General features: G+C 35.5%; 1 protein-coding gene across 5 annotated transcripts in view; it reads right to left on the reverse strand.

The window, feature by feature from the left end:
* Window positions 1-13,472, reverse strand: part of MINDY3 (MINDY lysine 48 deubiquitinase 3) — a 90,891-nt gene that overhangs the window by 18,623 nt on the left and 58,796 nt on the right. For all 5 annotated transcript variants that reach the window (XM_032349501.1, XM_032349500.1, XM_032349499.1 and 2 more), the window contains one exon: window positions 11,681-11,753. In XM_032349501.1, coding sequence (XP_032205392.1) covers window positions 11,681-11,753 — 73 coding nt within the window. The remainder of the gene's footprint in view (window positions 1-11,680; window positions 11,754-13,472) is intronic.

The raw sequence follows: 13,472 nt of genomic DNA on the forward strand, positions 1-13,472 counted from the left end.
ATGCTTAGCGAAATAAGTCAAGCAGAGAAAGACAGCTATCATATGATCTCCCTGATATGAGGAAGTGGTGATGCAACATGGGGGCTTACGTGGGTAGGAGAAGAATAAATGAAACAAGATGGGATTGGGAGGGAGACAAACCATAAGTGACTCTTAATCTCACAAAACAAACTGAGGGTTGCTGGGGGGAGGGGGGTTGGAGAAGGGGGTGGGATTATGGACATTGGGGAGGGTATGTGCTTTGGTGAGTGCCGTGAAGTGTGTAAACCTGGTGATTCACAGACCTGTACCCCTGGGGATAAAAATATATGTTTATAAAAAATAAAAAAAAAATTTAAATAAAATCCTGATGCTACATTTATATCAAAAAAAAAAAAAAAGAAAGAAAAAGAAAAGCTACAAAACCTGGAGCAGAAGGAGGGCGGGGACGACACGGGTTGGGGTAAGTGGGGGTGGCAGGAGGGAAGCAGTAAGGGAACAGAGGAGAAAATGGCACCATTAAGAGGAATAGAGAGGACTGAACTGAACAAAAGGAATTTCTAGAGAATGCCTAAGGACTGATGAACAGGAAACAACCTCCAAGTGAAATTATTCTCAAGGTTACATAAATGCACATTAGAATCAGAGTCACTGTATCTCATAAACGTAAGGGAATAGCATTTAAATTAGCTTAAATAGGCTAGCTTTAAATAGGCTTAAATTTTAGATTTGAAGTTCATACCTCATGATCCCCTTCACCCATTTCATGCCCTTCCAACATCCTCTCATTTGGCCACCAGCAATTTGTTCTCCATGAGTCTGTTTCTCTTGTCACCCTTGTTGTTGTTGTAGTGTTGGCCCACTCCTTTGTTTTTTAGATTCCACATCTAAGTAAAATCATATGGTATTTTCCTTTGTCTGGCTTATTTCACTTAGCCTTATACCTTTGGATCCATGTTCTTGTAAATGACAAGATCTCATTCTTTTTTATGGCTGAGTAATATTCCTGGATATATACCACATTATCCATTCTTCTATGGACACTTGGGTTGCTTCCATTATCTTGACTATTGTAAATAATGCTGCAGTAAACATAGGGGTGTCTATGTCTTTCTAAATCGATACTTTCCTTATCTTCTGGTAAATATCCAGAAATGGAATTACTGTGTCATGTAATACTTGTATTTTTAGTTTTTTCTGGAAATTCCCTACTGCTGTCCACAATGCACCAGCCTATATTACCACTCCTACTGCATGAGGGTCCTCCCCCTTTCCCCCCCCGCCATATCCTTGTCAACACTTATTTCTTGCATTTTTGATACCAGATAATTCTGACCGATGTGAGGTGGTATCTCATGATTTCAAGTTGCATTTCCTAAATTTCCATTTCCACTAATGTGATGTTGAGCATCTTTTCATCTGTATGTTGGCCATCTGTAGGTCTTTTTTGGACAATGTGTATAGAAGTGTTCTGTCCATTTTAAAATTGGATGATGTGCTTTTCTGGTGTTGAATTGTATGAATTCTTTATGTATTTTGGATAATACTCCCTTATCAGATATATCATTTGCAAATACTTTCTCTCATTCAGGGTTTGCCTTTTTGTTTTGCTGGTTTTCTCTGCTGTGCAAAAGCTTTTTAGTTTGATGTAGATGCAACAGTTTGTTTCCTTTGAGGAGACAGATCCAGAAAAATATCACTAAGGTTGACATCCAAATTACTGCCTATGTAGGTTTTCTGAGGGTTCATTTTTAGGAGTTATGGTTTCAGGTCTCATATTTAAGTCTTTAATCCATTTTGCATTTTTGTGTAGGGTTTAAGAAAGTGGTCCACTTTTCCCAGCACCATTTTAGAGATTGTCTTTTTCTTATTGTATAGCCTCCTTTGTCATAGTTTAATTGACCATATATAAGCACGGGTTTATTTCTGGGCTCTCTATCCTGTTCCATTTGTCTGTATGCCATACCATACTGTTTGGATTATTATATAAAATCTAGAACTCCAAGTTTGTTCATTTTTTCAAGCTTGCTGTGGCTTTTGAGGTTAATATGTACTTTAGGGTGTTTTTTCTTCAAGTTCTATGAAAGCCACTATTGCTATTTTGATAGGGATTTCACTGAATACACTATAGACTGCTTGGGGTGATATCAATAATTTTAACAATATTACTTCTTCCAATTCAAGAGCCTGATATATCTTTCCATTTATTTGTGTTTTCTTCAATCTCTTTCAATGTCTTGCAATTTTTATTTATTTTTTATTTTTTAAAAGATTTTATTTATTTATTTGACAGACAGAAATCACAAGTAGGCGGGAGGGGGGAGCAGGCACCCTTTTGAGCAGAGAGCCCAATGTGGGCCTCGATCCCAGGACCCTGGGAGCATGACCTGAGCCGAAGGCAGAGGCTTTAACCCACTGAGCCACCCAGGCGCCCCTGTCTTGCAATTTTTAGAGAATAGGTCTTTTGTCTTCTTGGTTAGATTTATTACTAGGTATTTTATTCTGTTTGATAGAATGGTAAATGGCATGGTTTCCTTCATTTCCCTCTTATTAATTATTAGTGTATAGAAACACAACAGATTTGTGTATTGATTTTGTATCCAATTCTTTTCATAATTTTCTTCTAGTTGTGGCCTTTTTCCACTTAAAATAGTCCCTTGAACATTTCTTGTAAGATTTTAGTGGTGAGGAACCCCTTTATCTCCTCTTTAATTCTTAATGATAGCCTAGCTGGGTTGAGTATTCTTGGCTCTTAAGTTTTTTTTTTCTTTCTTTCTTTCAGCACTTGAACATTAGCCACTCCCTCTGGCCTGCGAAATTTCTGCTGAAAAAATTAGCTGATAATTTTTTAGGGTTTCCCTTGTATGCTTTTCCTCTTGCTGCTTCTAAGATTCTCTTTACTGTTTTCTTGGTGTGGATCTTGTTTTCCAGGGGATCATCTTGTTTGGGGATCTCTGTGTTTTATGGACCTGGATGTATATTTCCCTCCCCATATTACCCATATTAGGTAAATTTTCAGCTGTTAATTCTTCAAATAGGTTTCCTCACCTTTTTTCTCTCCTTCTGGGACCCCTACAATGAGAATGTTATTATGGTTGATATGTTGCTGAGGTCTCCTAACCCATCCTCACTTTTTAATTTTCTCTTTGCTATTCAGCATTGTTGCTTCTTATTACTGTTTTCTAGACTGCTGACCCCATTCTTTTGACTTCCTCTGGTGTATTGTTCACTTTAGTTACCATTTCTTCTGTGGCTGGTTATTTTTTATAATTTCTATCTCTTTGAGGAAGTGCTCACAGATTTCATCCACTGTGTCTTTATGACCATTATTTTGAATTCTTTATCGGGTAGACTGCTTATCTCCCTTATGTTTAGCCCTTTTTCTTCCCCTGTAGTTTTGTCTTGTTTTTTTCATTTGGGACATAGTCTTCTTCTCCACAATTCTGCATGGGAGTCCCATATGGAAAAAACAGAACTGAAAACTTTGGGAAGCGAGAGGGGACATCTAGGTACATGAAGTTCAAAGGTCCTGAAAGCTCTTCTTCACCAAGACATATTACTGTAATCAAGCTCTCAAAAATCAAAGACAGAATTTTGAAAGCAGCAACAGAAGAAAAGACTCATCATATATAATGGAATCTCAATCAGGCTATAGGCAGCTTTTTCAGCAGAAAACTTGTCGGCTCAGAGAGCAAGTGCTCAAAAGAAATACTTTCTCTCTCCTTTCTGAATGACAATTTTGCTGGGTAATCATATTCCCAGACAAACAAAAGCTGAAGTAGTTTATTACCATGTACCTACCCTGTAAGAAATAATGAGGCTTTTAAAGCTGAAATAAAAGGACACTAAATTAGTAACATTAAAATGTAAGTATAAAATTCACTGGTAAAGGTGAATATACAGTCAAATTCAAAATTCTCTACTGGAAGTGTAATAGAAGACTGTTTATGTCAAACACCTCAAGGAACTAGAAAGAAAATAATAAAGGAACAATAATCAGAGTGGAAATAATGAAATAGAGCCTAAACAGAAAAATATCAATGAAATGAAGAGCTGTTCTTTTTTTTTTTAAAGAGAACTGAGAAACCTTTAATTACATGTACCAAGAAAATAAAAGATGACTCAAATAAAATCAGAATCAAAGACATGACACCTCATACCACATAATACAAATGATCAGAGGAGACTATTAACTAGACAGAAGAAATGGATAAATTCCTAGAAATCTACAACAGACCAATTGTGAATAAGGAAACTATCACTAATCAAAAAAGTCTGTCAACAAACAAAAGTCCAGGCCCTGCTAGCTTCACTGGTGAATTCTAAATATGTTAGAAGAATACATACCAATTCTTCTCAAACTCTTCCAAAGTAGAAAAGACATGAATATTCCCAAATGTTTTCAGGAAGCGATGATTATCCTGATACCCAAACTAGACAAAAATGGCACAATAAAGGAAAATTGTAGGCCAATATTCCTGATAAACACAGATGCAAAAATCTTCATCAAAGTATTAGCAAATAAAATTCAACAATACATTAAAGGTATCATATACCACAATCAAGTGGGATTTATTCCAGGGATGTGAGGAAGGTTTGACATCCACAATTCAGTATACCCCGTTAACAGCATGAAGGCTAAAATAAATCATATGATCATCTCAATAGACACAGAAAAAGCCTTTTAACAAATTGAACATCAATTCATGATTCAAACTCTCAACATAGCAGATATAAAGGTAACTACCTCGACATAATAAAAGGCCATGTTTGACAAGCCTACAGCTACTATAACACTCAATAGTGAAAAGCTGAAACCCTTTTCTCTAAGGTAAGGAACAAAGATGTCCACTCTCACCATTTTTATTCAACATAGTATTAGAAGTCCTAACCAAACAGTTAGGCAAGAAAAAGAAAAGTCATCCAAACTGGGAAGGATGAAGTCAAACTGTCACTACGTGCAGAGAACATGACATTCTATATAGAAAACCCTAAACATTCTACTAAAAGATGGCTTAACAAATTCAGTGAGGTTGCAGAATATAAAAAAAATCTGCTGCATTTCTGTAGACTGATAATTAAGAAAACAATTCCATTTACTACTATATCAAGAAGAATATAATTTAATAAGGAAGCTGTAACACTTTAATGAAAAGAAAGTGAAGATACAAGTAAAAAGCTACTCTGTGCTTATGGTCTGGAAGGATTAATACTATTATAATGTCTGTACTACCCAAAGCACTCTACACATTTGATGCAATCCCTATCAAAATACCAATGGCATATTTCACAGAACTAGAATGAACATTTCTAAAATTTATATGGAACCACAAAGACCCCAAATACCCAAAGCAATCCTGAGCAAGAAGAACAAAGCTGGAGGCATCACGCTTCCTGATAGGAAAGTACATTACAAAGTTACAGTAATCAAAACAGTATGGTATTAGCATAAAAACAGACACATAATGGCACAGAACAGAGATGTAAACCCACAAGTGGCCAGTTAATTTATAACAAAGTAATCTACAACAAGGAAAGGACAGTATGTCTCTTCTATGAATGGCATTAGGAAATCTGGAGAGCTATATGCAAAAGAATGAAACTGGACCACTGTCTTACACCATACATAAAAACTTAATCCATTTAATAGCTGAGTATCAGAAAACATGAAAGTCCTATTATGAAACATAGGTGGTAAGCTCTAGGATATGTCTTGGCTATGACTTCTGGAATTTAACACCAAAAGCAAAGGCATCAAAAGCAAAAATACATAAAACTAAAAAGCTACACAGTAAAGGAAACAATAATGAAATGAAAAGGTAACCTACCAAATGGGAGAAAATATTCGCAAATAATACATCTGATAGAGGGTCAATATGCAAAATACATGAATAACCCCTACAACTCAAGAGCAAAATCCCCTAACATTAATCTGATTAAAATATGGGTAGAGGATCTGGATAGACATTTATCTGAAGTAGATACACAGATGGCCAACAGGTATATGAACAGGTACTCAACATCACTAGCCATCAGGTAAATGCAAATTGAAGCCATAATGCAATATTACCTTATATGTGTTGAATAGCTATTATCAAAAAACAAGAAATAACCAGTGTTGGCAAGGATACAGAGAAAAAAGAACATTTATGCACTGTTGATGGGAATAAAAAATGGTGCAGCCACTCTGGAAAATAGCATGGAAGTTCCTTAAAAAATTAAAAACCTAACTCGAAAAGATATATGCACCTCCATGTTCACCGCAGCATTACTTATAATACCTGAAATATGGAAGCCACCTAAGTGTCCATCAATGGGTGAATGGAAAAAAAAATTACACAAAATAGAATATCACTCATCAATAAAAAAGGAAATCTTGCCATTTTCTATAACATGATGGAAGGTGAGGGTATTATGCAAAGTGAAATACATCAGACAAATGCCCTGTGATTTCTGTTATGTGTGGAATCTAAAAACAAAACTTGACTCACGGGTAAAGAGACTAATTGCTTCGGGGGGGAGGCGCTGGTGGTAGGGGACAGAGGAAGTACAGGTTGAAGGGCATCAAATGTGTAGACTTCCAAGTTATAACTTCTAGGAATGTAATGTGTTGCAGGGTGATTGCAGGTAATACTGTATTGTATATTTGAAAGATGCTCAAGGAATAGACCTTAAAACTTCTCACCACAAGAAAAAAACCTAAGTATGGTGATGGATGTTAACCTGACTTACTGTGATCATTTCACAATATACATACTCATTATGTTGTACAGCTGAAACTGTTTCATGTCAATTATACCTCAATGAACAAACAGAACATTCTCATTCTGTAATGGTGTGTAAATCACTGAACTCTAGCATATAAGAGGCAAAAGTGTTAAAAATAATTATGGCTACAATATTATGTTAATGAATACACAGTATAAAGAGATGTATACTGGGACATCAAAATAAATTATGGGCAGGGCACATAAATGGGCAGAACTTTTTGATGTAATTGAAGTTAAACTGTTATCCGCTTAAAATGGATGGCTATAAGACATATGACGAAGGCCTCACAGTAATCACAGAGCAAAGACCTGTAATAAACAATGAAGAATCAAAGCATACTGCTATAAAGTCAAGTCACAAAGACAGCAAGAGAAAAAAGGAACTATATAACTGTAGTTAGAAAGCAACTAAGAAAATAGAATAGTAAGTCTTTACCTATCAAAATACTACTCTGAATGGTTTAAATTCTCCAATTAAAAGAGTGGCTACATGGGTAAAAAAACCAAACCCAACCAAATGCTGCCTACAAAAGACTCACTTAATCTTGAAGGACTCTCAGAAGAATCAAAAAAAGATTTTCCAAGTAAATGGAAGCCAAAGAGAATAGGGGTAACTATACTTATATCAGATGAAATAGACTTCAAGTAAAAAACTAACAGGAGAAAAGGTGGTCACAATATAATGATAAAGGGATCAATTTCTCAGAAGATAGAACAATTATAAACCTTTATGTACCATATAGTGGAGCACCTCAATATATTAAACACTTATTAACAGATGGAGAATTTTAGACAGCAATGAAATAAGAGTAGAGGAGTTCAATACCCCACTTTTAATAACAAACAGATGATCAATGTAGAAAATCAGTACGGAAACAATGGACTTAAATGACACTTTAGACATATACACAACATTCCATTCAACAGCAGCAGAAGGCATATTCTTCTTAAGTGCGCATGAACATCCACGATAGATCATGTGATAGATCAAATAAATGTCTAGCAAATTTAGGAAGGCTGAGATCATACCAGGGGTCTTTTCTGACCACCAGGGAATGAAACTAGAAATCAGTAACAAGGAAAATCTGGAATACATGACTATTCAACAACATGCTCCGGAACAACCCATGGGTTAAAGAACTCAAAAGGAAAATCAAGAAATACAGTCAAATGAAATTGTAAGCACAACATATTAAGACCTATGAGATGCTGCAAAAGCAGGCCCCCCCACCCTCAAGAGTTTATTTATTTATTTGACAGAGATCACAAGTAGGCAGAGAGGCAGGCGGGAGACGGGGTGTGGGGGAAGCAGGCTCCCCGCCGAGCACAGAGCCCGATGTGGGGCTCCATCCTAGGATCCTGAGACCATGACCTGAGCTGAAGGCAGAGGCTTTAACCCACTGAGCCACCCAGGTGCCCTCAAAAGCAGTTTTAAAAGAAGTGTAAGAAAGATCTCAAATAACTTCATGCTATACCTCAAGAAGTTAGAAAACAAAGACAAACTCAGGCCACAGTTAGCAGAATATAAGGAAATAACAAAGATCAAAATGGAAATAAATGAAATAGAGACCAGAAAACCAATAGGAAAGATCAAGGAAACTAACAACTTGTTTTTGAAAAACTAGACAAGCTTCTAGCTATATACACCAACAAAAGAGAGGGCTCAAAATCAGAAATGAAAGAGGAAACATTACAACTGATGCCACAGAAACACTAAGTATCAGAATACTATGAACAATCATACACCAACAAATTAGACCACCTAGAAGAAATAAATTAATTTCTAGAACTATATAAACTACCAAGACAGAATCATGAAAACACAGATAATCCGAACAGATCGGTAACAAAGAGGAGATTGACAAAGTAACCCGAAACCTCTTAACAAACAAACTGCAGAAACAGGTATTTTCACTGGTGAATCTACCAAATGCTTAAAGAATTAAAGCCAGTTCCTCTCAAACTGTACCAAAAAAACTCAAGGTAAGGGTACACTCCTCAACCATATTATGAGACCAGTATTATTCTGATACCAAGGCCAGATTAGGGCACTACAAGAAAACTACAGGTTAATATCCCTGATGAATGCAGATGCAAAAAGTTATCAATAAAAATATTAGTAAACCAAACCCAACAGCACATTAAAAAGATCATACACTATGATCAAGCAGGATTTATTCCAGGGATGCAAAGATGGTTCGACACACAGAAATCAGTAAGTATGATATATGTCACAGTAATAAAATGAAATAAAATATGATCATTATCAATATGCAGAAAAAGCATTTGGCATATTTGAACCCTTTCATGAGAAAAACACTCAAAATTTCATACAGAAGTGATGTTCCTTAGTGTAATAAGGGGTGCAGATGGCAAACCTATAATATCATACTCAACAATGAAAAAAAAAATTCCTTTCCTCTAAGATCAGAAAAGAAGACAGGAATGCCTGTCATTTCTTGTTAACACAGCACTGAAAGTCCTAGCCCTAGCAACTGGGTAAGAAAAAGAAAGAAAAGGCATTCATACAGATGACATGATCTTATATTTATAAAACCCTTAAGACTCCTTGAAACCACTGTTAGAACTAATAAGTGGTTTTAGTATATATGCAGGATACAAAAATCAACATACTGATACCAGCTGTATTTCTATAGACCAATGAACTATCTGGAAGAGAAATTAAGCAAGCAATCCCATTTTACAATCGCATTGGAACAATGAAATATTCAGGAATAAGTTTAACCACAGAGATTTAAGACCTACACGACCAAAACCAGACATTGATGAGAGATCAAAGATGACACGTAATGGAAAGATACCATCAAAGATATACTTGGATTGGAAGAATACTGTGAAAATGTCCATAGTACCCAAAGTGATCTACAGATTCAATGCAATTCCTATCAACATTCCAAAGAAATTTTTCACGGATAGAAAAAATTTTGGAACCACAGAAGACTGAATAGCCAAAGCAATCCTAAGAAAGAGAAATAAAGCCAAAGGTGTCATACTACCTGATTTTCAACCTGTATTACACAGCTATAATAAAAGTATGGTTCTGGCATAGAAACAGGGACAGAGACCAGTTTAGCAGAGTAGAGAGCCCAACTATAACCCTACTCATATATGGTCAACTAATTTGTTATAAGGATGTGTCAAACATACACTGAGGAAAGGACTGTCTCTTTAAGAAATGGTTTTGGAAAAACCGGGTATCTACATGAGATGGCTATGAAATGGAATGAAACTGGACCCCTTACAACGCTCACAAAAATTCACTTGAAATGTATCAGAGACTTAAATGTAAGACCTGTAACTGTAAAACCACTCTAAGGAAAAAAGATCCTCCTCACTGGTCTTGGCAATGATTTCCTGGACAAGACACTAAAACAAACAAAAAACCCCTAAGATAAAGAAGTGGGGTCATATTAAATTAAAGAGCCTCTGCACAGCGAAGGAAACAACAAACTGAAAAGGCAATCTACAGAATGGGAGAAAATCTTCCCAAACCTCTGATAACACACTAAACACATTAGGAATTCATAGAATTCAACAGCAAAAACCAAAAAGGGCAATGGGTCTGAATAGACATTTTTTTAAAGACAATATACAAATAGCCAAAGGCATGTGAAATGATATTCAAGATCACTAATCATCAAGAGAGTGCAAATCAGAACTAGAATGAGGCATCACTTCACACCTGTTAGGATGGCTTTTATCCAAAGGACACAAGATAAATGTTGATGAGTATGTGGAGAAAAGAGCAAGTATACACTGTTGATGAAAATATAAAATGGCACACCTATTAAACATATTCAGAAAATCCTCAAACAATTGAAAACAGAACTACTATACGATGTAGAAATCCTAATAGTGGGTATTATCTGAAGGTACTGAAATCAATAGTTCGAAGAGGTACCGGCACTAGCTACCCCAGTCACTACAGCATTATTTACAACAGACAAGATATGAAAACAATCCTACTGTCTATCAATGGGTAAAGATGATGTGGTTCATATCTCTATATATCCATGTTATCTTGATTAGCCATGACAATGAAGGAAATCCTACCTTCTGAAAAAAGATGGACCTCGAGGGTATTACACTAAGTGAAATAAGTCAGACAGATAAAAAGAAATACTGTACATTGTCACTTGTATGTGGAATCTAAAAAAGGTTGAATTTTAAACAGTAGAGAGGAACGATGGTTACCAGGAGCTGGGGAGGTAGGTGAGCAGGGGAGGTGTTTAAGACATTACTCGGAACTAGTAGATAAGTAAGTCCTGGAGAGCTAATGCACAGCATAGCGATTATATTTTGTATTGTGTATATTGTATCCAGTACAGTATTTTGTACTATAAACTTCAAAGTTGCTCAGAGACTAAATCTTAACTGCTGTCACCACAGAAAAATGATAATTATGTGACATGACAGAGGTGTTAGCTAATGCTACTATACTTATCATTCTGCAATGTATAAATTATCAAAGCAACACTTTGTATACCTAAAATTGACAGAATGTTTGTCAATTTTATTCAATTTTTAAGAAGGTATTCTGGAAGACTTATTTAATATTAATTTGAATAACAGAATAATTTGAATAACAGAATAAAGGAATAACTTTTCAAAAAGCTTGTTTAGAAGGTGCTCTTTTCCTGTTTAACACAGATTATCAGAAGTCAAGATGCAGTAATCATAACTTTGTTACCCCAAGAAACCTGCAAACCCTACACCATGTGAGAATTTGACAGTCATTAAGCATCCTTATTTGTTCCCATTTTCACATTTCCAATTTAAAATTTTGAAGAAATGCCACCCATTCAATAATCCAAAAATGCTTTTGAATAAAACTCAGGTATCAATCCATTTCAAATATATAAAGATATAAAACACTCAGCCATTGATAATAAAATAATAAAATCTTTTACCTTCTGGATCATAGGTTTGAAAAACTCTCCGCGCTTGTTCTGAAGGAGCCTCAGGAGCAACTAAAGCCATATCCTGAAAAGACAAAAAGCATGCTATCAACCAGACACAGTAATACCATGGCCTCACAAATAAAGAGAACAAGTGTGAGGCTAGGGTGAGGAAATCTGGAGTCAGAAGATTTTGAGTGATATTTCTATCATGTGTGTGACTAGCTAAGCCACAAACTCTCTGGGCCTTCACCACACATTGGAAAAATGGGAATAATACTGCAACCATAGGCAATCGTCGTGAGCATGATACTGAAGCTTCATATAAAAACACTTGAGAAGTCTAATATTAAATAATTACTATAAAATGCAACCTGCAAAAAGTAATGACATACTTTTGCTTTAATTATTGTTCAAATAAAAATATAACTTACAAGATACCTAGTTTTCAAATATTTAAAAATGAAATCCAGAGATATAGGATAGTAAATAATTACATAGAAATGCATTTAGTATTTATTACTTTAGTAAGTATATTATAGCAATACCTAGCCACGAAATGTCTAGAAAGTAGATTTCTTTTTCCCATAAAATTCTCTATAGGAAGAGATAATTACATTATAGTAAGCAATTTTATTTAGGAAGCAATATTATAGTTTATCAAAAATGATCACAAAACTCAACATTAATTTAGACTCTTCACAAACCTTTGCTCCACATATTTAAACTGTTATGAAATTCTACTTTACTGGCAGAAATGTAGGTTCTGGGCTGTAATTGTTTTCCTCTATTCATGGCGTTGATCGGAGCCTTTGTCTAAAATTGTGGTCACTCACACAAACCTCATCAGGGAACAAGTTTCTAACTATCCCCTTTTACCTTCTTGAATCCTTTTTAACAAGTTATAGGATAAAAGTGTTAAATACCATTTGAAATGCTGTTCCTCTGTGGAAATAAATTTTTATAGTTCACTTTTGTCCTAATCACCACATCACCCCCTATTTACCTTGGAGATGAAAGAACAAAGCTTAAGAATCAATTAGTGTAGGTCTTTCCATGAGCTAAGATACTTGAGTTTGTACGGGAATAGAAGTCAGATGGGAGAACAACAGATGCAAGCCCTTACATGTATTTCACGTATTAAAATAAAGTAAAAAAGTGCTATTTTATAACACAGTAAGATTTGGGAATGTACAATTCTTTCACATTTACTATCCCTTGACAGCAACTTTTAGGGTCTCCTTTTTCTGCATTTTCAATATTACTTCAGAGATGTATGTCATGTGGCATATTTTCATCTGGCCTTTTAATCACTTTCTGATCTTATGATTCAGTCCTTCATTGATGGATAATTGGATAATGTCTAATCTTTTGCTGTGAAAAACACTGCTGCACCAAAGAAACCTGAACATGTAATTTCATACATGCAGTTTTATCTGTAGGACAGAGCACCAAAGCAGGATTGTTGGGTCAAAGGAAGAATGCATTCGTAATTTGGGATGATAATGTGAGATTCTTGTGTAGTGTTTATTTAGCCTAATTTCTTAAAAACGCTTTCCTTTTTAGAATACATCACCAGTACAGCCTTAGCCCTATCATTAACTTTGTACTGACGCTAGGACTGCATGTCAGCTCTCTGATTCAGGGCGCAATTACTAACACTGGGACTATTACCATGACCCCCTACCTGCTTTTATCACTTTCAACCGTAATTCCAGAAGTTTCTCCATGTAGTTCACCATAGGTTTTAGTTTCCTTGACTACTTCCAACCTCACTTCTTTCCAATTCTTCCCTTTAGAATGG

The sequence above is a fragment of the Mustela erminea genome, chromosome 6 (genome assembly GCF_009829155.1).
Source record: "Mustela erminea isolate mMusErm1 chromosome 6, mMusErm1.Pri, whole genome shotgun sequence".
Taxonomy (NCBI): Eukaryota; Metazoa; Chordata; class Mammalia; order Carnivora; family Mustelidae; genus Mustela; species Mustela erminea.